Source organism: Doryrhamphus excisus, chromosome 10 (assembly GCF_030265055.1).
Source record: "Doryrhamphus excisus isolate RoL2022-K1 chromosome 10, RoL_Dexc_1.0, whole genome shotgun sequence".
NCBI lineage: Eukaryota > Metazoa > Chordata > Actinopteri > Syngnathiformes > Syngnathidae > Doryrhamphus > Doryrhamphus excisus.
Genome location: NC_080475.1, coordinates 501360 through 528473, shown reverse-complemented (window position 1 = coordinate 528473; position 27114 = coordinate 501360). Strand labels below are relative to the sequence as shown.

General features: G+C 38.6%; 1 protein-coding gene across 2 annotated transcripts in view; it reads right to left on the bottom strand.

Annotated features, from left to right (window-relative positions):
* Positions 1 to 393: 393 nt before the first annotated feature.
* Positions 394 to 27114, bottom strand: part of sntb1 (syntrophin, basic 1) — a 69646-nt gene continuing 42925 nt past the window's right edge. The window contains exons 7-8 of one of the 2 annotated variants that reach the window (XM_058085381.1): positions 11308 to 11516; positions 394 to 5426 (exon numbers count right to left, since the gene is read on the bottom strand). In XM_058085381.1, the coding sequence (XP_057941364.1) occupies positions 5334 to 5426; positions 11308 to 11516 (302 nt within the window). In that variant the 3' untranslated portion in view covers positions 394 to 5333. Of the gene's footprint in view, positions 5427 to 11307; positions 11517 to 27114 lie in introns of those variants that run through there. The other variant, XM_058085382.1, reaches the window with a different exon arrangement.

The following is a 27114-nucleotide window of genomic DNA, read 5'->3' as shown; positions in this document are numbered from 1 at the left end:
CTATGGTCATGAAATTTGTCCGAAAGGACAAGTCACCAAAATGAGTTTTCTCTGTAGAGTGACTGGGCGTAGGAGTAGAACCACTGTTCCTCCACATTGAGAGGAGCAACAGTAATGGAGGTTGCTCAGGCATTTGGTTTGAATCCCTCCTGAACACCTCCTTGTGGTGCTATTTTCAGGGAACGTCTGACGGGGAAAAGGCCTCGGCAAAGACCCTGGACACTTGCCTGGGAACACCTCGGGATGCTGGACAAAGTAGCTGGGACGAGGGTTGTCTGGCTTTCCCTGTCATTATACGCAAGTACGGCTTTTTCATGCTTGATACCTTGATAGACTGCACTTTGCAACTTTGTAGTCATCACAAAAGACTGACCAATAAAAACAAACACAACATTATTTTTTAAAAATATATCTTTTATGAGGGTGAAAAACATGAGTTATCTCAAAACAGCATAAAATCTCTCACTCAGTAGTTTCTCTGCTGTTATACAATTTTCTCTTATGTCTTATTAAGTGTTAAACACAATGAACTGACCATGTTGCAGGATCATAGCTGACAGTGCACAACAGAAAGTCTTTGAAAAGCAAACAGAAAGTATTATTTTTATTATAGTGACATTGTCGCTCCACGATCATCCTGCCAGCTATTTTAGATGTCAAGGCAGAAGAACAACATGTCTGCTTACTGTGCAGCATTAGCGTTAATGCTTGATTGATGGACAAACAATAGATTACGGGTTTAGTACGGAACCTTGTCTTTGGCTTGTAATTTTCTGTGTCAAGACGCTCCCTTGAAAACACAAGTTTGTCACAAAAATGTTTTGATCTTGTAGAAGTTCACCGTGAAATGAAGGCAGTTGTGCACTATGAAATACCCTTATTCAACCACACTACCAATACTGCTCTGCTGGTCTGAATAAAAAAAAAAATATATATGTATGTGGATGGAAATGTGTAAGATTCTGAGATGCAAACAGGTGTTTTTTTGTTCCTGTCCTCATACCATTTCCAAGTAACATACTGGCTTATGTTGACGCAGGTCATATCACTAGCCACGTTTACATGAGGAGTTTTTCTCTTTCCGAATGACCTTTCCGAAAGCAATGGTATACATCAAGGGTCTCAAACACGCGGCCCGCGGGCCAAATGTGGCCCGCAGGACACTAGTTTAAGGCCCCCGCCTTGATATGAAAGTTTAATGTTAGTGCGGCCCGCGCAAGTTTGATATGGATGCTGTATGGTATCATGTACCGAGAAAAAATTATTACGTTTGATTAATGTTCATGTTAAAGGTTAAATAACTGTTAATAGTTATCCTCCCTGTCCGTGTGGAAGTGGTAAGTTTTTGGCTATTTAAGTTTAAAGGAAATAACTTCAAGGCTACCGTTTAGGTCGCTAGCGCTCTAGTTTGCGAGTTAGCATGTGTCTCAAGACCCTGCAGTTGCGCAATATGTTGTAAATAAAAAGAGTATAAATGTGACTATAGTCGTGTTTTTTGGCATTTTATTATTATTATAATATTTATTTATTTATTACTGATAATGCTAATATTTTATAATTAAGCTCAGCACATGTTTTATATAGATATGTATTTTCTTTTTTTTAATAAAACTGGACTTGTGAATGGCGTATAGAAGGGTTTAGATTCTGTTCCACAGATGGCGCTAATGCACACGAAAGCTGCTTGCCAACCGCCAATAAACAACAGAAGAAGAAGAACGCAGTCTGTCAACTTTCCGTTTGAGCGGGTACAAGATACCTCAATCGGATTGGGGAAAGGAATATTCCACCCCTGGGAATCCCATTATATATTCATTTGGATTGGCACTTTTTTTTTCGGAATGAGGTGTATACAAAGGTTACATTCTTTCAGTTTGAGCAAATAACCCGAATGGAATTGGAATATTTGGGTCCATGTATACGTGGCTACTGACAATACAGCGGAAGCTTCTAAAGTGTACAAAGACATGCCCAAACAAAAGCCATCGGGTGGGACGTCAGCCAAGCCAATGAGACTTTAGACACACATAGAGTGGAACCTTGGTTAGCGTTGACTCAGTTAGCACATTTTTTTGATAATGTAGAAAATATTTTCTAATATAGCACACATTTGTGTTATTAATACGCTGCCTGAGTCCAACTGTGTTGTTAATGTTTTATTATACTATTTTAAGGTCCTTGTTAGCATCCTGAGATTGACATAATTGCAACCGGAACCGGAAGTCAACACATTTTGATACTTTTACATGCATAAAGCAATTCTAAATTACATGTAAAGTGTAAATGAAAGGTATAAGTGCACATATTAGGTTAATGTTTACCTTCATTGAAGACGTGATGACATTGTGACACCAAATTCCTGTTATTTCTTTAATTCAACTGTGTTACTCACCTTCTTCATCAAAATGTTGGCACCTGCAGCTTTATTTGGCTCCATTTTGGGTTACATAATAATAACAGGACGGTGGTGTGTGTATGTGTGGTGTCTCGCTATCACATCGTATCTTTGGGAACTGTCATGTCAAGATTCAGGTCTTCAATGAAGCAAAAAGTAATTTTTCTACATGTACAAATTTCACTGTAAAACTATAAAAATGTGTTTAACTTTCTGAAATGGATTATTTGGATTTACATGATTTCTTATGGGGAAAAATGAATTTGGTTAGTGTCTGGAACGAATTAATGACACTAACCAAGGTTCCACTGTACACCTATTGATTCCAGCAGTACCCATAAAACACCGTTAGGGGACCAAAAGGGGTGAGCATAGTTGTATGACAGTTAAAAATGTTAAAATGTCATTTTAAACATTGCCTGAACAGTAAACAAAGGTTGAATTATGGTGACAGTTTGACCCTTGAATGAATTAATGCACTTTACATTATTTGTCATATGAAAAATAGTTTTGCCATTTGAACCGGTTGACTTTGAAAATTCTACTATAACCAAAAATGAGGGAAGATCATTCATTAGCGGTGACAACAGAAGGATATGATTTTTATTCCAATGCAATGTTTTAAATCAGATAGCATTAAAAAAGCTAAGAAACAGTCAATTCCATATTTTCAAATGATTAGTTGAAATGTATGACTGGTAGAAATAACAAGAGTGACCGTATTTTGATGAGCAAAAGAAGAACCAGGACTAATTGACGTTTCCTCAAAGGTACCGTAGAATTTCAATATATTTAAACCTTGTACATTTTCATGACTTTCAAAAAAAGACAAAACAAAACAGGATGTGTCTTGGGAAATGTAACCCCAGCGACATAACAATGAAGCGCTTCATAACAGCCAAATTATACATTAGCTTAGCTTAGCTTAGCCTTAGCAACAAATAGTTTATCATAGGAACTAAATAATATCAGTCAATTGTGCTTCACTCGTGATGAAATAATCCTAATCATGTTTTAGTTTTAAGCATGTATAATAAATACTTTAATTATTAACACAGCTATATTTAGCATTAAATGTTTGTGAAAGTTGCTAATGTGTCAATTATGGCAGTAAGCTAGCTAACAGTAGCGAGTAGTTACAGCTAGGGGTGTGTATTGGCAAGAATATGGCGATACGATACGTATCACGATACTAGGTTCACGATATGTATATCACGATACTGTTAACAAGGCGATATTTTTTTTGTTTTTGTTGTAGTTAAAGATTATTTCCTGGAAAAACTGAATTACACCAGCGATATGCACTTACTAAACACATTTTTATTCCATTATGTTATGCTGTATCACAAACTTTCCTCTGTAAAAACTTCAAGTGTAGCATTTGAATAAACATCCAGCTTTAAATTTACAAAAAAACCCCATAAAAAAAAAATAAATTGAATTATGTCTCAAGATCCTGCTCAAATGTTCACATTCTATTAGCTGTGAAAAAATGCAGAGTATACAGTCCCTGACTTATCCACCATCAAAACAGTATTTTTGTGGAACAAAATAACTAACATCAGTAAAAAGTCCTTTTAGGATGCTTGAAATAACCATTATTTAATAAAATAGTGATATCATTTTGAAAAACAAAATACCTGCAATATCACAGTACTACTTTTGTAGTATACAAAAGGACCTTCGCATTGCTTGCTAGCGGCAGGTCCTCATGGTGTCTCGCAGATTTGTCGTGTTTCCCGAATACTTTATTGGGGCATGACACATTTTCCAAACGGCATGGGTTTTGTCAATTTCTGCACACCCTACTTGCCTTGTACGCCGCAGGGGCCCACTGTTATGTGCTGGCATTCTGCCATGTTGAACTGTGTTTATGTGTGAGGACGTTTCACTCGTCAATTTCCTTCAACGTCCTTGCCTAATTGACTACGTAAGTCAGGGGTCTCAAACACGCGGCCCACGGGCCAGATGTGGCCCGCACGACACTAGTTTGAGGCCCACGCCTTGATATGAAAGTTTAATGTTAGTGCGGCCCGCGCAAGTTTGATATGGATGCTGTATGGTATCATGTACCCAGAAAAAATTATTACGTTTGATTCATGTTCATGTTAAAGGTTAAATAACTGTTAATAGTTATCCTCCCTATCCGTGTTTTTTTTTTTTGGAAAACCTGATGCGGGCTCCGAGCTCCAGTGGCCCCCAAGTAAATGGAGTTTGAGACCCCTGACATAAGTGCTGCCACCTAACGATCGGAGGTTTAAATTAAAATGAGAAATGAACCTTTGCCGTGTCTGCATTTGAATAAATACCATATACAGTCTATTATAAATGCCTAAAAACATCGATATCATACTTTTTAATATCGATACAGTATCGTGGAACGAAGTATCGCAATATATCGCCGAAACGATATTTTCTTACACCCCTAGTTACAGCTACAAAAATATCATTTGACTTTGAACAATGCAACAGCGCATATGGTTTATGAATGCTTTGAAAGAAATAGTCTCAAGCGAGTTTTCAGTTTGCTGTCATATAATTGGGAACCATGTGGTTGATGCTAACATTGCTAACAAAACACAGTGTGGTGTGGTTGTGAATAAATTAAATACAACTGCTAATTGAAAGCCATTTACTATTACATGAGGTGAAATTAAAGGAAAAATGTGGTGGCTATCATTAATGCCCAGTTATCTACATTCATCACTTGATGGTTCTTCTGCTTATAGTCCATTCGTCACCAACTTTCAGTCACAGCAGCCGTTCTCGTAAGATAGCATGTACCAAATATCTGGGCATCTTTCTCCATTGCTTGTTTCCAAAGAGAAGCTACAATCACTCAGTTTGGCTCTCAGATTGAGGCCCGGTGTGGCCTACTTGGTCTATTGCAGACATTTTTGATGGACAGCCGAGATCCAACGTCCGCTTCAGGTCGCAGTCAAGCCACAAAGCCCAGCCGGGAGATCTTAGCTGAGAGGAAGGAGTGCAGGATGAAGACAATTGGCTTTGGACATGAGTGGAGGTCCAGTTGCTGGAGGAGAACAATAGACAAAGTAACATACTGGATTGGAGGCATTTTTTGAAAAAAAAAAAAAAAAAAAAAAAAAATGACAATCAAAGCAAATTAGGTCAAAATTTCCTACAGCAGCACGGATTTAGCCGTGACATCTGTTTGAACAAAGACCTTTCTTTGCCTGACCTAACAATGGGGGAATTTTTCACTGGAGCGATGACTCACTTCCTTTCCCGAGGCCTGGAATGAAGCTTAAACCTGTAAACGCCCTCTTAAAAACCCTTTCCTTGGTCTAATAAAATTTAGATGACAACTGCTATTCTCTAAAATCGCACATACATCTGACATTGACACAAGTTTGCAGAAAATACAGAGGTCATATCCGCTAAATACAGTTCAGTTTAGGGTTTCTTATCCATAGGAGAATATTATCAATGTATCACATGGAATATATCGAAGTTAGAGCATAGAAAAACTCTTTAGATTTTTTTTTTTACCATTGTTAGAGCTGTGTAGACATGAAGTAACACCCCTATAGTCACTTTAAACTCGTATTATGTAAAATAGTAGAAATGATAAGCGATAATAAGACATAAAAATGCACACGTTAGCATTCACAAAATTCACTGAACATAATATGGGTTGATTTTATGGCATAAAAAAAAATAATACAAAAATCCATCCTCACTATGATGTTTGTCACTTGATTGGCTACGGCTGCCTTTGTTTACACCACATTGTGCAACGCCTATGTGCAGGCAACAGGATCTCCACAGGGAAGAAACATAGCATAACATGGAAACATAACACGCGACTGAGCTAACTAATTTGCCTCTATATTATTGATTTGATAAACTTAAGAAACAGTTTGTCGAAGAAGGACAAAATAAGGAGTAAAACATGTACCACTTCCACACAGGATGAGAGGAGAACTTTTTTTTTTTAACCATGCAGTGCAAGTTAAGGTAATGTAAACATTACTGCCACCAAGTGACAGTGTAGAACACTCCATATGACTTGTCTTTTAATATTATTTGACTAAGAATTTTGATTTTTTTTATGATTTTTTTTAAAAATCATAACAGAGTGACAGAGCAATGTATTTGATTTTGTATTTTAGTTCAGTTAGCCACTTTAATGCTTGAAAATGTAGGTCACAAATGCGTCAAATTTGCATATTTTTGGACTAATAATAGGCCGTAGTCAACCATGAAATAACTTGATAGATTGAATCGGTGATATTCAAAGCATGAAGTGGCAAAGTGACGACTGCACCCCTTTTGTACAATGCCATTGCACATTGTGCTCGGATGAAAAAGTAAACATTAATGATAACATGTTAGCTTGCTGATATTTGAATAGCGCATAAAACAGCATTGTGCTTTATGACACAGTGCAAACATGCAGAGCTTCAGTTTCATTTTCAGATCACTAGATTTGTTTGGTTCAATCCAAATGTCTCTGCGGGGAAGCTAAACAGTCAAGTGGAGAGACAAATTTAGAAACAGACAGTGTCAGTGCCAAATAATGAAACTAAAGTCAACATGAGGAAAAAAAAAAAAAACCCAACAGATTTTGTCTTTCAAAAAGTTTAGCTAATAGGCCATCAGCCAAATCCATGAGTGCCTTGGGATTTTCAGAAAGCCCTGTTGACAACTGTGCTAGGGAAAAAATGGGCTATTTTGATTTCACCACTGCTAAACCTAGCAGTAAAATATGACTGAATTTTGTATATCATGTTTCACTTTGCGGGCTGCACGGTGAACTAGTGGCTAGCATGCAGGTCTCACAGCTAGAAGACCCAGGTTCAATTCCACCCTCGGCCATCTATGTGTGGAGTTTGCATGTTCTTCCCGTGTTTGTGAGGGTTTTCTCCGGGTACTCCGGTTTCCTCCCACATTCCAAAAACATGCTAGGTTAATTGGCCACTCCAAATTGTCCATAGGTATGAATGTGAGTGTGAATGGTTGTTTGTCTATATGTGCCCTGTGATTGGCTGGCGACCAGTCCAGGGTGTACCCCGCCTCCTGCCTGAAGACAGCTGGGATAGGCTCCAGCGACCCTCGTGAGGAAAAGCGGTAGAAAATGAATGAATGAATGTTTCACTTTGCGGGCTTGCATGGTGAACCAGTGGATAGCATGCAGGTCTCACAGCTAGGAGACCCATGTTCAATTCCACCCTCGGCCATCTCTGTGTGGAGTTTGCATGTTCTCCCCGTGCATGCATGGCTTTTCTCTGGGTACTCCGGTTTCCTCCCACATTCCAAAAACATGCTAGGTTAATTGGTGACTCCAAATTGTCCATAGGTATGAATGTGAGTGTGAATGGTTCTTTGTCTATATGTGCCCTGTGATTGGCTGGCCACCAGTCCAGGGTGACTGCTGGGATAGGCTCCAGCACCCTTGTGAGGATAAGTGGTAGAAAATGAATGTTTCATTTTGCATTGAAATGTTATAATGCCAATACATTTAATTGTTTCTATCCACATCAGTGTTGTCTAAACAATCTTGGTACTGAAAGCATACCAGTTGACATTTGAATTATATAAGGGAAATTTTCTGGAAAATGAGTGTTGCCGGAAGCTGTGCTGTCTGTTCGCACCGAAGCAGATTTTCCGGGTGATAAAAAAATAAAAAATAAATAAAAATGCCAACATTACATAAGGCAGTGGCAGTTGTGGTGTTTATTTTGACAGTAATTTGTTCGGACCACTTGAGCGTAACCCCTGAAACAAGACCAGCCCAGACTTCAGATTCAAACTATTGCAGGGGACAGTTCGTGGGTTGTTATTGGGTTTTTCTTTAAGGAGCCATTCTGGAATTAAGTGCTAACATTTTCCACTTCATCCCTTACCTCACCTCAGTCAGAGGTATTTGTGTCACCTGTCAGTTTCTTAGCAAAATGTGCATTACAGACTATCATGAAATTTGTGGAAGGTGGCACACACAGCTAACAAAAACCTATTTAATTGTGGTGCACATTGGGAAACAAACATGAATAAAGGCGTTTGTGTTCCCTTTATTTTCTGTTTGTCTTAGCTTTTGGTGTGAATAGTGCTTGATTATTTCCTAAACAGCCTTGAGACTTGGCAGAGCACCTTCTTATAACTTGAATACACTTACTATGCTGTAATTTATGTAACAAATATGATTTAAATTATTAGTGTCGCTGTAGACCTTGGCGGAGGCGAGTGCCTTTCTGGTGTTCTTTGTCCTATTTTCACTGAACATTTACAAAAGGGAACCTGCTCTGTTGATTATCATTGTATGATATCTCAACTTTCACTACATAATTAATGCCTCTCGCGCAGATTCTTCTACTTTTTTTAAATTCCATTTTGTACCTCTTATACTTATTTTCGCACAATAAGAGTGTATGCTTTTTGAGTCACGCCCTCACACTCATGTTTTTGGAAAACTATTTTTTTTAAGTTTAGAATAAATGAACTGGAGGTTAACTTGCTAGCATGCTGTGTGCCTTAAACAGTGGCCGTGTCGTGTCAATGCAGTGATCCCATAGTCTGCGCATTAGCAATAGCCACGTTTACATGGACCTAAATATAATAATTGGTTCCAGGTTCGACTGTGAGAAATTTCCACAAAGTAGGATTCAATATTAATAAACTGATAATTTTTGTAGAAATCCTGTTTATGACTTACTAAATACAGGTTTTAACATGATTACATCCCTGTATATAGTTACTTTTACATTCCTGTTATTCTTTGTTTACATCACATTGTGCAGGCTAAGGGGTCAAATAAGAGCCACCACAAGCAAGTAGAGTGGGGAAGAATGACAAAAAAGTGACCACTTCCACACGGAATGAGCCACGTCTCAGCTACGATATGTCAGCTCGGCCCTCCTGGCTTAAACAGTGGGCGTGTCGTGTCAATGCAGTGATCCCATATATTGCACATTAGCAATAGCCACGTATACATGGACCCAAATATTCCAATTCCATTCGGGTTATTTGCTCAAACGGAAAGAATGTAACCTTTGTATACACCTCATTCCGAAAGAAAAGTGCCAATCCGAATGAATATATAATGGGATTCCCAGGGGTGGAATATTCCTTTCCCCAATCCGATTGAGGTATCTTGTACCCGCTCAAACGGAAAGTTGTCAGACTGCGTTTTTCTTCTTCTGTTGTTTATTGGCGGTTGGCAAGCAGCTTTCATGTGCATTAGCGCCATCTGTGGAACAGAATCTAAACCCTTCTATACGCCATTCACAAGTCCAGTTTTATTAAAAAAGAAAATACATATCTATATAAAACATGTGCCGAGCTTAATTATAAAATATTCGCAAGATTGAACTTTATCTTTTCCTGTTCCCGGGTGCGTTCTTTCAGCGAATTCTGAGATATGACGTAACACGCAGCTCCAGACATTCTTTGATTTAAAAAAATGGAGGCGAGCAATCGGCACTGGACTGCTGCGGAAAGTTTGTTTTTGATTCAAACTAAATTTCAAGACTGGACGAAGGAAAAACTGGCAATACGGAGTTATTCCAACAAGTGAAAGAAAAACTGGAGGAAGTCGGTATCACGTGATGTTGGTGTTTACGCTTTACTGCGCATGCCCCATTGACTATTCTGGTTGATTATGATGTAGACATGCGATTGGAATATTCCTTTCCATGTATACCATTGCTTTTGGAAAGGTCATTCGGAAAGATTCCATTCGGAAAGAGAAAAACTCCTCATGTAAACGTGGCTAATGTGGTGTAAACAAATAATTTGATAATTTGAAAAAGTGACTATAAACGTGTTCTAACTATGAAAATATTGAATTTATTAATATGAATACTACTTTGTGGAAAATTTACTGGAACCAATTAACCAATTTTGTTTAACAATAGCTTCAATTTTAATTGGCAAAATCTGCGATTCGGTTCACACAGAAATCAAAGGTGCCTACATTAGCGCCAGTATTTGTTTGAGCCCGTAGAAATGTAGTACATTGATGTGTCTGTGTGCATATTCAAACAGCAACTTGCTTTCCTGGAATAATTAGATGAACCATAATTATTCAGTACCAAACAAACCCTTAGGCACAACTGAGGTTGCACTCACACTAGGCCAGTGGTTCTCAGTAATTTTCTGTCAGGCCCCCACTGGTGGACTGAAATGTTGATCCATGTATTTATCTGTTCTGTAAAACTGAACTTAAAATTGAAACCAGCTAAATGCAACAAAATTGAGAAGAGTCAAGCATACAAGCGTATTTAAGAGTTATTGAAAGTCCTTGGAGCGGCACGGCGGTCGAGTGGTTAGCGCGCAGACCTCACAGCTAGGAGACCAGGGTTCAATTCCACCCTCGGCCATCTCTGGGTGGAGTTTGCATGTTCTCCCCGTGCATGCGTGGGTTTTCTCCGGGTACTCCGTTTTCCTCCCACATTCCAAAAATATGCTAGGTTAATTGGCCACTCCAAATTGTCCATAGGTATGAATGTGAGCGTGAATGGTGCTTGTCTGTATGTGCCCTGTGATTGGCTGGCCACCAGTCCAGAGTGTACCCCGCCTCTCGCCCGAAGATAGCTGGGATAGGCTCCAGCACCCCCGCGAGGAAAAAGTGGTAGAAAAATGAATGAATGAAAGTCCTTGAAACTCATATGCACGTGTATAAGATAGCCAAGTAACTGAATGTGAGCTCCTCGCAAGTTCTTGATAATAACCAACACATCTCATAATAAAAATAAAATAAAAAGATTCAAAATAATCCCAAAATCAAAGTCATTACTACTTGACTAGTAGTAAAATTGTGTAATTTAACGCGATCGCTCCTCTCACAAGTAATTTATTAAAGCCTCCACCTGGCACAAAATAAATACATAGAAGGACTTGAAGTAAGACATCGACAGAGTCAGATAAACTTTGAAAGAAAGACAAATACTTACAATCTCCCCCTCTTTTCCTCCAAAGTCAAGAAACAGCATCCGGACTCCATCGTCCGACGACATCCTCAGTTTTTCAAAGGGGTAGGACAGGAACACTTGCACAGCCTCCTCCCTATTCTCACCATCTTGGACTTTGGATTGAGCCACCACCGAGAAGCCGTGCTCATAGTGGATCACCAGACGGCACTCCTGACCCAGGTAAAGGCAACCTGAAACATCCATTGGCAGCATTTAGATGAACTCGTTCTCCAGTGATGCGTATTTAATATATAATTGTATTTCATGTCAATTACGCTTGATAGAACTTAAGCATAGCGTGGTTCAGTGGACCGACGTGATTGTCTTTTGATGACCGACCTGCCCTGATTCCCACAGGACATTCTCTCTCAGTAGCTAAGCCTATCCTGAGGGAGTATGCTTTTTGAAAATGACAACTGTTATTGTTCTGTCCTGACTTTGTCACAATGTATCTTAAAAACCTGTCACAGATCAAAGAGTGTACGTTATAACCAAGAGATAACACAGAAAATTACATTGGATGTTAGCGACCACAATTGCTTTGGGTGAATTAGTCTTTAAAATAAACCACTAATCCCTGAGGGTTTGAACCACAAACACACTGCTGACAAGGACCATTTAGTCATTAGACCTTTGACCACAGCTCCCTCATTTTGGATAAGAATTCCTTCCCGAAATGAATTGGTTTCTTTGTCTGAACGGGAAATAATCTTTCAAGAGTGAAGAAATTTATTGGAACGTCAAAGTCCTGACCTGAATCCTGGTGAGATGCTGGTAAACCCTCCAATGTGGCTGATTGACAAATTCCTCATTACAACTTATCACTTAACAACTTAACACTTGATTGCAGTTGTTGCTGCTAAGGATGGCTCAACCACTTGTTCGGTTTAGGGGGCAACCACATGACCATGTTGGGTTGGATATTTTTTCCTCCCTTAATAATACAAACTTTTATTTAAGAACTGCATTTTGTGTTGAGCTGTGTTATCAGTGACTAAAATGTACATATGTTTGATTATCTGAAACATATAAATGTGACAAATGTGAGAAAAATAAATAAAATAGGAAGGCGTCACTACTGTATATGGCTAACATATGGTGCCAAGTTCTTGTTATCATTAATAACTGGTGACTAAAATTTACATATGTTTGATGATCTGAAACATATAAATGTGACAAATGTGAGAAAAATAAATAAATTAGGAAGGCGTCACTCCTGTATATGGCTAACATATGGTGCCAAGTTCTTGTTATCATTAATAACTGGTGACTAAAATTGACATATGTTTGATGATCTGAAACATATAAATGTGACAAACGTGAGAAAAATAGATGAATTAGGACGGCGTCACAACTGTATACGGCTAACATATGCTGCCAAGTTCTTGTTATCATTAATAACTGGTGGCTATAACTGGTGACCAAAATTTACACATGTTTGATTATCTGAAACATATAAATGTGACAAATGTGAGAAAAATAAATAAATTAGGAAGGCGTCACTACTGTATATGGCTAACATATGGTGCCAAGTTCTTGTTATCATTAATAACTGGTGGGAAGAGCGAGCACATGTTCCATGCCCATATTTTAAAACTTAGAGAAATCACATCTACTGTTCGTGGCCCTCGTTTGCAATTTACCAGAAAAAAAATTCTAGTTCTCTGGAAAAAAAAAATTCCAGAGAACTCTCCTTCCTTAGGACTTACAAACATGGCATTTGACCTGAGGAACTTTGAGTAGTTTTGGCTGCGTCATGAAGAGGCGTAAGAAGAATAAGACCATCAAGACTCACTGGTAAATTGCAAAAAACTTTGTATTATTAAGGGAGAAAAAATATCCAACCCAACATGGTCATGTGGTTGCCCCCTAAACCGAACAAGTGGTTGGGCCATCCTTAGCGGCAACAACTGCAATCAAGTGTTAAGTGTTTGTCAAGTGTGATAAGTTTGTAATGACAAATTTGTTTTGCATTGGAGGGTTTACCAGCATGAAGATGTCACAGCATCTCACCAGGATTCAGGTCAGGACTTTGACATTCTCCTTCAGGATTTTTGGTAGACAGCAAAATTCATGGTTCCATTTATCACAGCAAGTCTTCCAGGTCGTGAAGCATCACAACAGCCCCAGACCATCATACTACCACCACCATATTTTACTGTTGGTAGGATATTCGGCAGATGTAATGGGACAGACACCTTCCAGAAAGTTCAACTTTTATCTCGTCAGACCACATCAGACCATGTTCCCAAAGGTTTTGGCAACCAATTGAGACCAGCCTTAATGCAGGCCGTTTTTGCCCATTTTTATCCAGTGGCTCTCACTGTGGTTCATTGGAGACCAAAGGCTTTAGATATTGCTTTATAACCTTTTCCAGACTGATACCTTTTTAATTTTAACAGGAGGGGCAATCACTTTTTCACACAAAGTCATGTAGGTTTGATTTTTTTCCTCCCTTAATAATGTAAAGTTTAATTTATGAACTGCATCTTATGTTCAGTTGTGTTGTCATTGACCAACATTATATTTGTTTGATGATCTGAAACTGAAATTGGCTGAAATTGAGTAATTCATCATTCTGTGTGCATTATATCAACATACTAACACACACACAATTAAGATGATGAAAGGATTCCCAGATTGAAATCAACTCTAAAAGAATCACTGTCCATTCTTCACATGGATGTTCTGTTTGGCTGTACAAAAACCGAGACACCATTTTGGTAATAATGCCCGTCAAAAAACAAATTCTACCAAAACTGAGTGATAGAAAAACTGAGGTTCAGCTGTCATCTGATCTCCATCCTGTATGTACTATTTTTACATGTCAACATTATTTATGGTAATGGTTTTATTTCATTTGAACATGCATCAGATTACAATTGAGTGCATCCCATAATTAGTTCACAGTTCCACATGTCCAAAAGGAGTAGGAAGAAGCAAAGCTTATTAAATCCTACCCCTCCATCTGGTACTTTTACAATCAGTAACTGTTACATTTGTTCACTTCCTGCTTTCATAATATATATTTATTTAACAAATTAATATTTAAATTAAAAAATGTTTCAAATTAAAAATAAAAAAAAATTACAATTTAAAAAAAAAATACTATTATAAATTTTAGTCCTAGCTTAGAAGTGTTTCAAATGTACTTCTTCCCTGAGATCATATTTCTCCTCTCTTGTAGAGAAGTATTGGATGACATTTTTAACTAATTGGTTATTTTTAGCCTTATGCATTATTTTAGCTGTTTGAAGATGAACTATATCAGCAAGTTTAAGTATTTGTGATTTTAGAAATAAGGAGTTAGAAATTTTTTTTAGAAATAGAATAATTTTAGAAATGTACTATGTCATGTATCGATTCTGTACCATGTTCTATCTACCCCCTCTTTCACGGGCGTCTTTATCTACTTTCCTAATTCCATGGCATCACTATGGTGCACTTTGTCACTGTATCTGCTTTGTCGGCCCACCGTGTGATCTGGCTGCATTTAAATCTCATTATTTGAAAGTCCTGACAACAGCAGACATGAAGGCTCCCATGATGAAAACCTTTTTTTGAACAGCATAATCTTGACAGCATTTCCTTTACTGAGCTGCATGTTTGGGCAAAAAAGGGACAGAGTGCCAGAGGCAACTTTTTATCTTGTCGTCGTTGGCCCATCGCCTGAAAAGAATGTGTGTGTGTGTGTGTGTGTGCACCGTTGCGTGGTTGTGTGTGTGTGTGTGTATACAATCAAGTATGAATGCTATTGCTCGCTGTGGCCTGTCTAAGTCTCTTTTGTCTTTCGAGAATCCTCCGTGTTGACACTAGACCCTCATGTACCACTAAATCCCATCCTCATGCAGCATCTGACTATGACTTGTGTGCACATCACATTACAGTGAAGCAGAATTGGCAAATTTGATACATTTTCCGGTGCACAGCTCGACAGATGGTTGTTTTCTACTGCACATCATTTACACTGCACACATCATTTCATCCTACATTGATTCTAATTTCATCTTACAGTTTTTGGCACCACGTTGACAATGAATGAAATGAAATGAAGGAATGAAAGCATCATTTGAAAGTTAAAAAAAAATCTTACATATATAAAAGAATCACAATCATGACTTAATGTCACAGCCAGTCAGACCCATTTAGTCAGCTTTGAAAGCATGGTTATGGTTATTAGCATTTTATTATGAGGGGAACACTGGAGATGTTCTTTGTAAGTGTGAAAAACCTCAGGTTGTTGGATCATGGCTAAACCTAAGTGGATAATTCCGCAGTTGCTCGGATACCAGCGAACATACCTGATTCCCCCCCATACATACGCACACATGTAAAATATTTAATGTTCATGAATTTGTTTCATTAGGTAAATCTGCTTGTATGGTTTTATAATCAACTCTTGCCAGTTAAAAAGTGTTTATTCTGGGTGTAATGGTCAAACTACCGTATTTGGTGTATTTGTCAATGAGCAAACGATGGACTAGGGATTCTAACACATTATCTTAGATTTGCTTATACCTATATAGTATTATACTGTAGTCAACTTAGTTTCATACAGAACGTTAAAATGTACCCTGAAACAGTGCCTGTGTAGTTAATAAAAACCTGGAGGACGATGCTAGTTTGAGTTTGGAACAGTTTCGTTAATAATTCCAGTTGATAATATGAACCCACTAATATTGGGGTTAATTGGTTCCAGGTCCGATTGTGAGAAATTTCCCCAAAGTAGGATTCAATATTAATAAAGTGATTATTTTTGTAGAAATCCTGTTCATGACTTACTAAATACAGGTTTTAACATGATTACATCCCTGTAGATAGTTACTTTTACATTCCTGTTATTCTTTGTTTACATCACGTTGTGCAGGCTAAGGGGTCAAATAAGAGCTACCACTAGCAAGTAGAGTGGGGAGGAATGACAAAGAAGTGACCACTTCCACACGGAATGAGCCACGTCTCAGCCACGATATGTCAGCTCGGCCCTGCTCGGCAGTGTTAAAGGTAAAGTAACGTCATGTCTCATAACATTACTGATGCCTAGTGACCACAATATTGCATATATATGTCTTTCATAGTTTTGTGACTACAAATAAACCATAGCGAAGCACAAAACAGCGATGATTTATTTGATTTTTTTTTTTAATGCAATATACCAATGTTCCTCATTGTCACATACAGTAAATACATACTAAGGATCGACCGATATACCGGCCGATATATCGGGACGATATTTGCGTTCTTTACTTGAATCGGGTTATTTGCTCAACACTCTTACACCTCTTACACTTATTTTACCCCAATAAGAGTGTATGCTTTTTGAGTCACGCCCTCACACTCGCGTTATAGGAAAAAAAAAAGTTTAGAATAAATCAACTGGAGGCTAACTCGCTAGCATGCTGTGCCTTAAACAGTGGCCGTGTCGTGTCAATGCAGTGATCCCATAGTTTGCGCATTAGCAATAGCCACGTATACATGGACCCAAATATTCCAATTCCATTTGGGTTATTTGCTCAAACGGAAAGAATGTAACCTTTGTATACACCTCATTCCGAAAGAAAAGTGCCAATCCGAATGAATATATAATGGGATTCACAGGGGTGGAATATTCCTTTCCCCAATCCGATTGAGGTATCTTGTACCCGCTCAAACGGAAAGTTGTCAGACTGCGTTCTTCTTCTTCTGTTGTTTATTGGCGGTTGGCAAGCAGCTTTTGTGTGCATTAGCGCCATCTGTGGAACAGAATCTAAACCCTTCTATACGCCATTCACAAGTCCAGTTTTATTAAAAAAGAAAATACATATCTATATAAAACATGTGCCGAGCTTAATTATAAAATATTAGCAAGATTGAACTTTATCTTTTCCTGTTCCCGGGTGCGTTCTTTCAGCGAATGCTGAGATATGACGTAACACGCAGTTTGTTTTTGATTCAAACTAAATTTCAAGACTGGACGAAGGAAAAACTGTCAATACGGAGTTATTCCAACAAGTGAAAGAAAAACTGGAGGAAGTCGGTATCACGTGATGTTGGTGTTTACGCTTTACTGCGCATGCCCCATTGACTATTCTGGTTGATTATAGCGGCGCATGTAGACACGCCATTGGAATATTCCTTTCCATGTATACCATTGCTTTCGGAAAGGTCATTCGGAAAGAGAAAAACTCTTCATGTAAACGTGGCTATAGTCATTTTTTCATGTCAATTGAGGGAGCAAAAGCAGTATCGGCCACAAATATCGGCCCAAGCAAAATCGTCCATCGGCTAAGGGTGATGGAAAAAAATCGGTATCGGCGGGAAAAAAAAAAAATCTGTCGATCCCTAATACATACACATTTAGAACTTCCCATTCCACCACAAGAATAACGACATTCAATTACAACAAAGTCCAGACCTCTGCTTTTACAAAGACAGCAGCAAAAATCATAATGTATTGTAAAATGACTTTGTGTAATCTTTTAAAGGCAAAGGAAGCCGTGTCTGCTCATAAAGGATGTGTGGGTTTGTGCCAGATGCACTTTGGTATATTAATCCTGCTACTATGAATCACAAGACAATGTTAAAAAGGAAAGAATCATATCTTTTACGACATAATTTGAGTAATACGTCCACAATTTCAGCAATTTTCTTTGCGGCGTTACAGCCAAAAAAAGAGTGAAGAGGGGCTTCGTTTAGCTGGTGTGAAACTCTACCCACTGACCTGAGAACTTTGATCTGAATGGCACACATGGCTTCCCGCCAGAACACACATGCACTAACAAAGAAAATGGCTTCTTTTTTTTTTTTCCTCTCCATGTTTTGAAAAGTCAGAGTCAGAGAACGCTTGTCAGTAAAGAGCGGTGTGACATTAAAGATAAAGACAGGCTCGGGTATGAAACGTTGCCAGACGCACACTGTAACCATTAACGACATGCAGAAACCATAAAAGGCTTTTATGACACTAAATCCGAGTTTATACTGTCATATGTTTGAAAATGACATGAGCTGTAGGTCATGTACTGATGACTTTAGAACCTTGCTGTGCTGTATTTAAGTCGTCCCAGCAGGTACATTATTGTCATTTTCAACAACCACTTAGTTAAAATACCCTTTTAAAAGCACAATTAGTCAGACCTTCCTTCAAAGATTGCCTCTTATGACTCTTATGACTAAGATTTTTCTTATGACTTGTCGTATTTCATTGGCAAGGATGCCAATACAGGTGGTACTCGAGCAGACATGTCACGAGGGTTTGAGGTTAATATTATTAGATTTGTAGAATATTAACTCATTCAATCCTGCACGGTGAAGAATGGTTAGCGCGCAGACCTCACAGCTAGGAGACCAGGGTTCAATTCCACCGTCGACCATCTCTGTGTGGAGTTTGCATGTTCTCCCCGTGCATGCGTGGGTTTTCTCCGGGTACTCCGGTTTCCTCCCACATTCCAAAAACATGCTAGGTTAATTGGCCACTCCAAATTGTCCATAGGTATGAATGTGAGTGTGAATGGTTGTTTGTCTATATGTGCCCTGGGATTGGCTCAGGGTGTTCCCCCGCCTCTCGCCCGAAGACAGCTGGGATAGGCTCCAGCATGCCTGTGACCCTCGTGAGGATAATTGGCAGAAAATGAATGAATGAGTGTTTTTAGTGATTTTTTATTGTGTTTTTCAGTTGATTGTTTATACTTATCTACTTCAGTTTCTGTGTCTGGCCTTCTTTGCTATGATTTGGGGAAGGAAAAAATATATTTTTGCATTCTTAAAGGATTGCTTCTAAGAGGCGGAACTATTTTATTATTTTTTTTCCCCAATCGGATTCATCGATTAATTGAAAAAAATAACTGACCGATTAATTGGCTATTAAAATAACCCTGGGCTGCTGATAGGTTAATGTTCATTGAAGTTATCATACAGTGAAGAAAATAAGTATTTGAACACCCTGCTATTTTGCTATTTCTCCCACTTAGAAATCATGGAGGGGTCTGAAATTTTCATCGTAGGTGCATGTCCACTGTGAGAGAGATAAACTAAAAAGAAAAATCCAGAAATCACAATGCATGATTTTTTTAACAATTTATTTGTGTGATACAGCTGCAAATAAGTATTTGAACACCTGAGAAAATGAATGTTAATATTTGGTACAGTAGCCTTTGTTTGCTATTACAGAGGTCAAACGTTTCCTGTAGTTTTTCACCAGGTTTGCACACACTGCAGGAGGGATCTTGGCCCACTCCTCCACACAGATCTTCTCTAGATCAGTCAGGTTTCTGGGCTGTCGCTGAGAAACACGGAGTTTGAGCTCCCTCCAAAGATTTTCGATTGGGTTCAGGTCTGGAGACTGGCTGGGCCATGCTAGAACCTTGATATGCTTCTTACGGAGCCACTCCTTGGTTTTCCTGGCTGTGTGCTTCGGGTCGTTGTCGTGTTGGAAGACCCAGCCACGACCCATCTTCAATGCTCTGACAGAGGGAAGGAGGTTGTTCCCCAAAATCTCACAATACACGGCCCCAGTCATCCTCTCTTTAATGCAGTGCACTCGTCCTGTCCCATGTGCAGAAAAACACCCCCAAAGCATGATGCTACCACCCCCATGCTTCACAGTAGGGATGGTGTTCTTCGGATTGTACTCTTCATTCTTCTTCCTCCAAACACGCTTATTGGAATTATGACCAAAAAGTTCTATTTTGGTCTCATCTGACCATAAAACTTTCTCCCATGACTCCTCTGTATCATCCAAATGGTCATATGCAAACTTAAGACGGGCCTTGACATGTGCTGGTTTAAGCAGGGGAACCTTTCGTGCCATGCATGATTTCACATCATGACGTCTTAGTGTATTACCTACAGTAACCTTGGAAACGGTGGTCCCAGCTCTTTTCAGGTCATTGACCAAGTCCTGTCGTGTAGTTCTGGGCTGATTCCTCACCTTTCTTAGAATCATTGAGACCCCACGAGGTGATATCTTGCATGGGGCTCCACTCCGATTGAGATTGACCGTCATGTTTAGCTTCTTCCATTTTCTAATGATAGCTCCAACAGTGGACCTTTTTTCACCAAGCTGCTTGGTAATTGCTCCGTAGCCCTTTCCAGCCTTGTGGAGGTGTACAATTTTGTCTCTGGTGTCTTTGGACAGCTCTTTGGTCTTCGCCATGTTACAAGTTAAAGTCTTACTGATTGTATGGGGTGGACAGGTGTCTTTATGCAGCTAACGACCTCAAACAGGTGCATCTGATTCAGGATGATACATGGAGTGCAGGTGGACTTCTAATGGGCAGACTAACAGGTCTTTCAGGGTCAGAATTCTAGATGATACACAGGTGTTCAAATACTTATTTGCAGCTGTATCACACAAATAAATTGTTAAAAAAATCATGCATTGTGATTTCTGGATTTTTCTTTTTAGTTTATCTCTCTCACAGTGGACATGCACCTACGATGAAAATTTCAGACCCCTCCATGATTTCTAAGTGGGAGAAATAGCAAAATAGCAGGGTGTTCAAATACTTATTTTCTTCACTGTATATTTGACTATGAACACATTTAAATGTTGTATGTATGAGCCCTGTATCCTGCTGACCTTCGGATGAGTGTCCGTGTGGAATAGAAGACTTCAAGACACCCAAGATTGTGAAGAGGAAACAGAAAACATCTGACCACAGCGGCACACAGAGGCACAACAAAGTCCACCAATTGTATTCTTGTCATCCATCTAAATGCCATCAACTGTTAGGTTGTGTAAGCTTGATCACATCACATTGCAACAGCCACTTCCCTGTCCTTTAGGGCTGCATTGTGAACTTTGTAACTTAGGGAAGACCCCACGAAAATAAAAAGGGAGGCAACGGAGAGTGTACTCAGAGCGGTTGGAGATTGTATGCCAAGTACATCTCTTCCGTCTCTCCTCGCGAGTCTGAGTACATCTCAACCGTTCTAAAAAAGTAAAATTGAAAACTGCTGCCTTCTTTCTTCCTTCTCATGGTCAAGGTGCCTGAACCTGACAGCTGCACGCCGTTCGAGTGATTAGCGTGCAGACTTCACAGATATGAGAGCTGAGTTCAATCCCCCCCTCGGCCATCTCTGTGTGGAGTTTGCATGTTCTCCCCGTGCATGCGTGGGTTTTCTCCGGGTACTCCGGTTTCCTCCCACATTCCAAAAACATGCTAGGTTAATTGGTTACTCTAAATTGTCCATAGGTATGAATGTGAGTGTGAATGGTTGTTTGTCTATATGTGCCCTGTGATTGGCTGGCGAACCCGAAGACAGCTGGGTTAGGCTCCAGCACCCCCGCGACCCTCGTAAAGAAAAGCGGTAGAAAATGAATGAATGAATCCCGGACATTTTTTGCCATTTTAGTCAATTTTGTCTGACCTTTCAAGACACACAGAATATTGTGTTCTATAGCTTTAAAAACATGGATCCTACCAAAAGAAAGATTAGACTGCCGTCTTTCATCAGAAAAATAAGTTTGTTTCTACCCTTTTCCCTTCTTTAGTCATCAGCAGTAGAACATGGGTAAACATAGGTAAAATGTCACCTTCTGCACGCTATACTCCTCCACACATTGTGGGGATCAAAAAGGTTAAATAAAATATAATGTAAAATATGTTAAAAAAAAAAAAAGTAAAATAAAAATATATGTATAACTACTTGTGAATCGGTTGATTCAGATGACTATTAAGGAGGAAAATAACACAATTTATTCAATAAATAATAATCAAATAACGCCAGTCAATAGTAAAGCCTTTCCTTCTTCAAAGTTTTTAATAATTACTTCTGGTAGTTTCTAGCTATGTTATGGATATTAGCGTATTCTTCCATTCCAAATTGTTCAAGATCATCCAAATTGTTGAGCTTCTGAGCATGGACCCTAACTTTGGGCTCCCACCACAAATTTTCCGTACTCAAGAACCATCATTTTGGTGTCCTTCAATGAAGACCCAGCTACGACCTAAACTTTAAGTTCTTTTCGATGTTAATTCTTCAAAATATCAACATCATTTTGTCGTTTTCATGGTCTCATGCACCTGAACAAGGTTTTCTGTGTCACCCTTCCCACGCCAAATACAACAGCATTCATATCGTAAAACAGCTCCAGTTTGGTATAATTAGACCAAAGGACCGACTTCTAAAACTCAACCTAATGCTTCAGATTCTCTCGGGCAAACTTCAGTCAAGCTTTGATGTCCCTCTGTGAGAGCAATGTTTTTTTTTTCTTCAACAATGACCTTGAAGCCCATCCTCCATGATGAAGATCCCTCACCGTAATCTTATGTGAAACATCAAGTCCAGTGGAAGCCAGTTCAGTGACATCCATCTTTGCAGAGATCCGGGAGTACTTGCTCAGATCACTATTTTTCTCTCCAAAGTTCTTGCATTTTTGACCACTTCCCGATTTATTTTTGACAGAATTGGCGTCCTTGTAATGTTGAAAGCATGCGCATCCACAGAGCCCGCCTTCCTGATGTTGAATATCCCAGGTTACATTCGTACGTGGGAGCAGGAAAGCTGCTTTCAGTCGTTATCACTAAAGGTCTGACAGTTTGAACTATGTGACTATTCAACAGAAAATACCGCAGCTATCAAAAGGACGTGGAGGCCATCGACAAGGTGATCAATCAATAGTTGATTGACTGGACAAAACAGGTTGCTGTCGGCCAGAGCAGGCAGAGTAACAGAAAAATGGAAGCTCAGGCTACAACTACCCATTATTTTAATTATCGTTTTTTCCGCCTCTTAACAGCAATCCCTTTAAGAATGCATGAATGGTCGTCTAGGGATCAAAACTAGATAGACACACACATCAGCTCTGACTGTGGAAAAGACCGGTGAGCATTTTTGTGCCCTTTCTGATATCTTCCAAAGCAAACTATTACTATCTGCGTAGAGCGTGCGTAAAAACATTCTTACGCAAAGTATAGGATTCATTCACTTTGTAAGCATTTTTTACGATGCACAGAGAAGGGAAAGAAATGTGTTCATGTTTCACATAAGGATTGTGAATGACAGGTGCAGTTCCTCTTTAAATACGTAAAGCTAGGATATATTATGTGCGGAGTTCCCCAGGGGTCAATACCGGGACCTAAACTGTTCAACTTGTACATTAATGATATCTCCAAAGTCACTAAAGACTTAAAGCTGGTATTATTTGCGGATGATACCACTGCTTTTTGTTCTGGAGGGAATACAGACGAAATCATTAGAAAGGTCAGAGAAGAAATGGTCACACTAAAAAGATGCTTTGATGATAATAGATTGTCCTGGAACCTAAGTAAAACTAAAATAATGAAATCACTCCACACTCTTTATTGCTCTCTGGTTCTACCATATCTTACTTATGGTGTGGAAATATGGGCTCATAACTATAAAAGCAATCTTCACTCGCTAAATGTACTGCAAAAAAGGACAGTAAGGATAATTCATAATGCCGCCTACAGAGAACATACTAACTCGTTATTTCTAAAATCATTAATACTTAAACTTACTGATATAGTTCATCTTCAAACAGCTAAAATAATGCATAAGGCTAAAAATAACCAATTAGCTAAAAATGTCATCCAATACTTCTCTACAAGAGAGGAGAAATATGATCTCAGGGAAGAAGTACATTTGAAACACTTCTATGCTATGAAGCATGCTATGTGACAAAAAATTGACAAAAAAAATTATTTTAGGAAAGCAGGAAGTGAACAAATGTAACAGTTACTGATTGTAAAAGTACCAGATGGAGGGGTAGGATTTAATAAGCTTTGCTTCTTCCTACTCCTTTTGGACATGTGGAACTGTGAACTGATTATGGGATGCACTCAATTGTAATCTGATGCATGTTCAAATTAAATACAACCATTACCATTTCCATTACCAAAGTCAGAGAATTAATTGTTGATTTTGAAGACCTCTTCCACACATCACGTATAATTATGTGCACTTTTGTAGTCAGAAATGGAGAGAGTTTGCCTACTAGCAGAGGAGCAGGAAATAACTGGCCAACGACTTCTCTTTATAAACTCCCCCCTGGGAGGCGCACCTCACATGTTGATAATGAAACAATACACATTTCAGGTTTGTGAGAAATGAATATAGCCTGTCAACAATGCCAACAAACTGTATCTTCAGCTAACATACCGTATTTTCCGGACTATAAGTCGTACTTTTTTTTCATAGGTTGGCTGTTCCTGCGACTTATACTCCAGAGCGACTTATAAATGAAAAAACTGTTTATGTTACATAAACACTGGACACTGTATTTTTCGTTTAGCTGAATAAGCATTGTGTTAGCATATCTTACACCTATTCAGCCTGTTGTCTATTCTTTTATTATTGTTAGAACTTGCCTTCCAAGAGGACGTAATGTCTGTTTTGGTTAAGTTGTTTGTAAAATAAATTACCCGCATAAAATGCGACTTATACTCCAGTGTGTGACTTATGTATGTTTTTTTCTACCTAATTATGCATTTTTGGCCTTGTGCGACTTACGTATACTCCGGAGTGTCTGATAGTCCAGAAAATATGTTATTTTGTAAAAAATACTAAACTGTTAAACTGCAACGTGGTAAAGATCTACAGTACGACTATACTGGCGTCAATAGCACACTCTGCGAGACCTTTCAGCCTTTGCTGCATCACGCATCCTGACCCGAAGAGTAAATATTCATCTATTCACCCCCCCCCCCGTCCTCACGGCGCCCCTCAGAGGCAAGCACCCTTGTGGTCCATATCAAAAACTGATGCATTTAAGTAGTAGACTACAGTAGTGGCTACATTGCATGTGCAGTAAGTACAAAGTTACTTTGTAGTCCATGACCATTCTGCATATTTACAGAGGATTTCACCAGCAGTGAAATAAATCATGTTTTTCTTGATGCGTGAGTGAAAAACAGAATTTAAAAAACAAACAATTGGAATGCACAAAGCCTGATCAGAAAATTCAATTGCCAGCCTCATGCAGATTATACGTACTTCCTGTTCAACAGAGGGAACTAACCCAGTGGGGACAAACGTGTCCGCAAGGCAAAATAAACATTCATTTGGAATTCAGTTTGTATAGTTCTGATCACTACCAATTCTTGCTAAAGGTTTCCCCACCATTCAGCTGTGAACTGAGTCTTTGATTAAACTCTAAGTAGTATTCGTTATTACAGGAGGTTTGAGTGTCTTGTTCAGATTCAACACACAAAATTAAGCAGCTGGAACTAATGAGAAAAAATGGAAACAGTTATTGTTCATTATTGAATTTTACCCTAAAATGCAATGCCGGGACATTTTAATGAACGTTGGCACCGAGGCTTTCATTTTTATCGGGATGAATTAGTTTACACCCAATTTAGAAGGAGCGTTATTCATTCTGCTTTCAGTTTGTATAGCGCTGTGATAAATCATTAGAATGATTTTTCACAGTCACATCCTATGGTATGAGGTTTTCATTGACTCCCAGTCAAGAGAATCTAAAGGGATGTGATGTCATTCAGTAGTTTCATTGCTGTTAACTGCTGTTTGTCGCAACAAGTCAGAGCTGTTCGACCTTACGTTTTTGTTTATTTTGGGTTTTTATTTCAAAAAAATGAATCTACATTTAAAGCCCTTATTGATATCTTGACTACATTTTGAGTTATGGTTTTATTTCATTTGAACATGCATCAGATTACAATTGAGTGCATCCCATAATCAGTTCACAGTTCCACATGTCCAAAAGGAGTAGGAAGAAGCAAAGCTTATTAAATCCTACCCCTCCATCTGGTACTTTTACAATCAGTAACTGTTACATTTGTTCACTTCCTGCTTTCATAATATAGTTAATTTTTTTTATTTATTTATTTTTATTTATTTTTTGTCACGTACCAAAGTAGGAGGTGATATGACCATCCAATGACATAATGGTTACCATAGTAAGTGTCAATATAGTGATATGTATAGCACATCATGACTGGTTCAAGACTCTTCATCCTTGTATTTAGCAAACATCAACTGCTTGTATTGTTTCTTGAATTGGCTCATCGTTGTGCATTGTTTGAGGGTCTTACTCAAAAGGAGTAGGAAGAAGCAAAGCTTATTAAATCCTACCCCTCCATCTGGTACTTTTACAATCAGTGACTGTTACATTTGTTCACTTCCTGCTTTCCTAATATAGTTTAAGTTTGTTTTTTTTTTTGTCCCGTATGCATTATTTTAGCTGTTTGAAGATGAACTATATCAGCAAGTTGAAGTATTAGTGATTTTAGAAATAAGGAGTTAGTATGTTCTCTGTAGGCGGCATTATGAATTATCCTTACTGACCTTTTTTGCAGTACATTTAGCGAGTGAAGATTGCTTTTATAGTTATTAGCCCATATTTCCACACAATAAGTAATGGTAGAACCAGACAGCAATAAAGAGTGTGGAGTGATTTCATTATTTTAGTTTTACTTAGGTTCAAGGACAATCTATTATCATCAAACCATCTTTTTAGTGTGACCATTTCTTCTCTGACCTTTCTAATGATTTTGTCTGTATTCGCTCCAGAACAAAAAGCAGTGGTATCATCCGCAAATAATACCAGCTTTAAGTCTTTCGTGACTTTGGAGATAACATTGATGTACAAGTTGAACAGTTTTGGTCCCAGTATTGACCCCTGGGGAACTCCACACGTAATATATGAACTTGCAGATGTGTATTCTTCTAGCTTTACGTATTGCTTCCTGTCAGCTAAGTCGCTTTTGACCCAGTTCAGAACTAATCCTCTTATTTCGTACCTTTCTAATTTAGTTATTAGGATGTCATGATTGATTGTATCAAAGGCTTTTGTCAGATCCATGAATACTGCTGCTGCACACTTATACA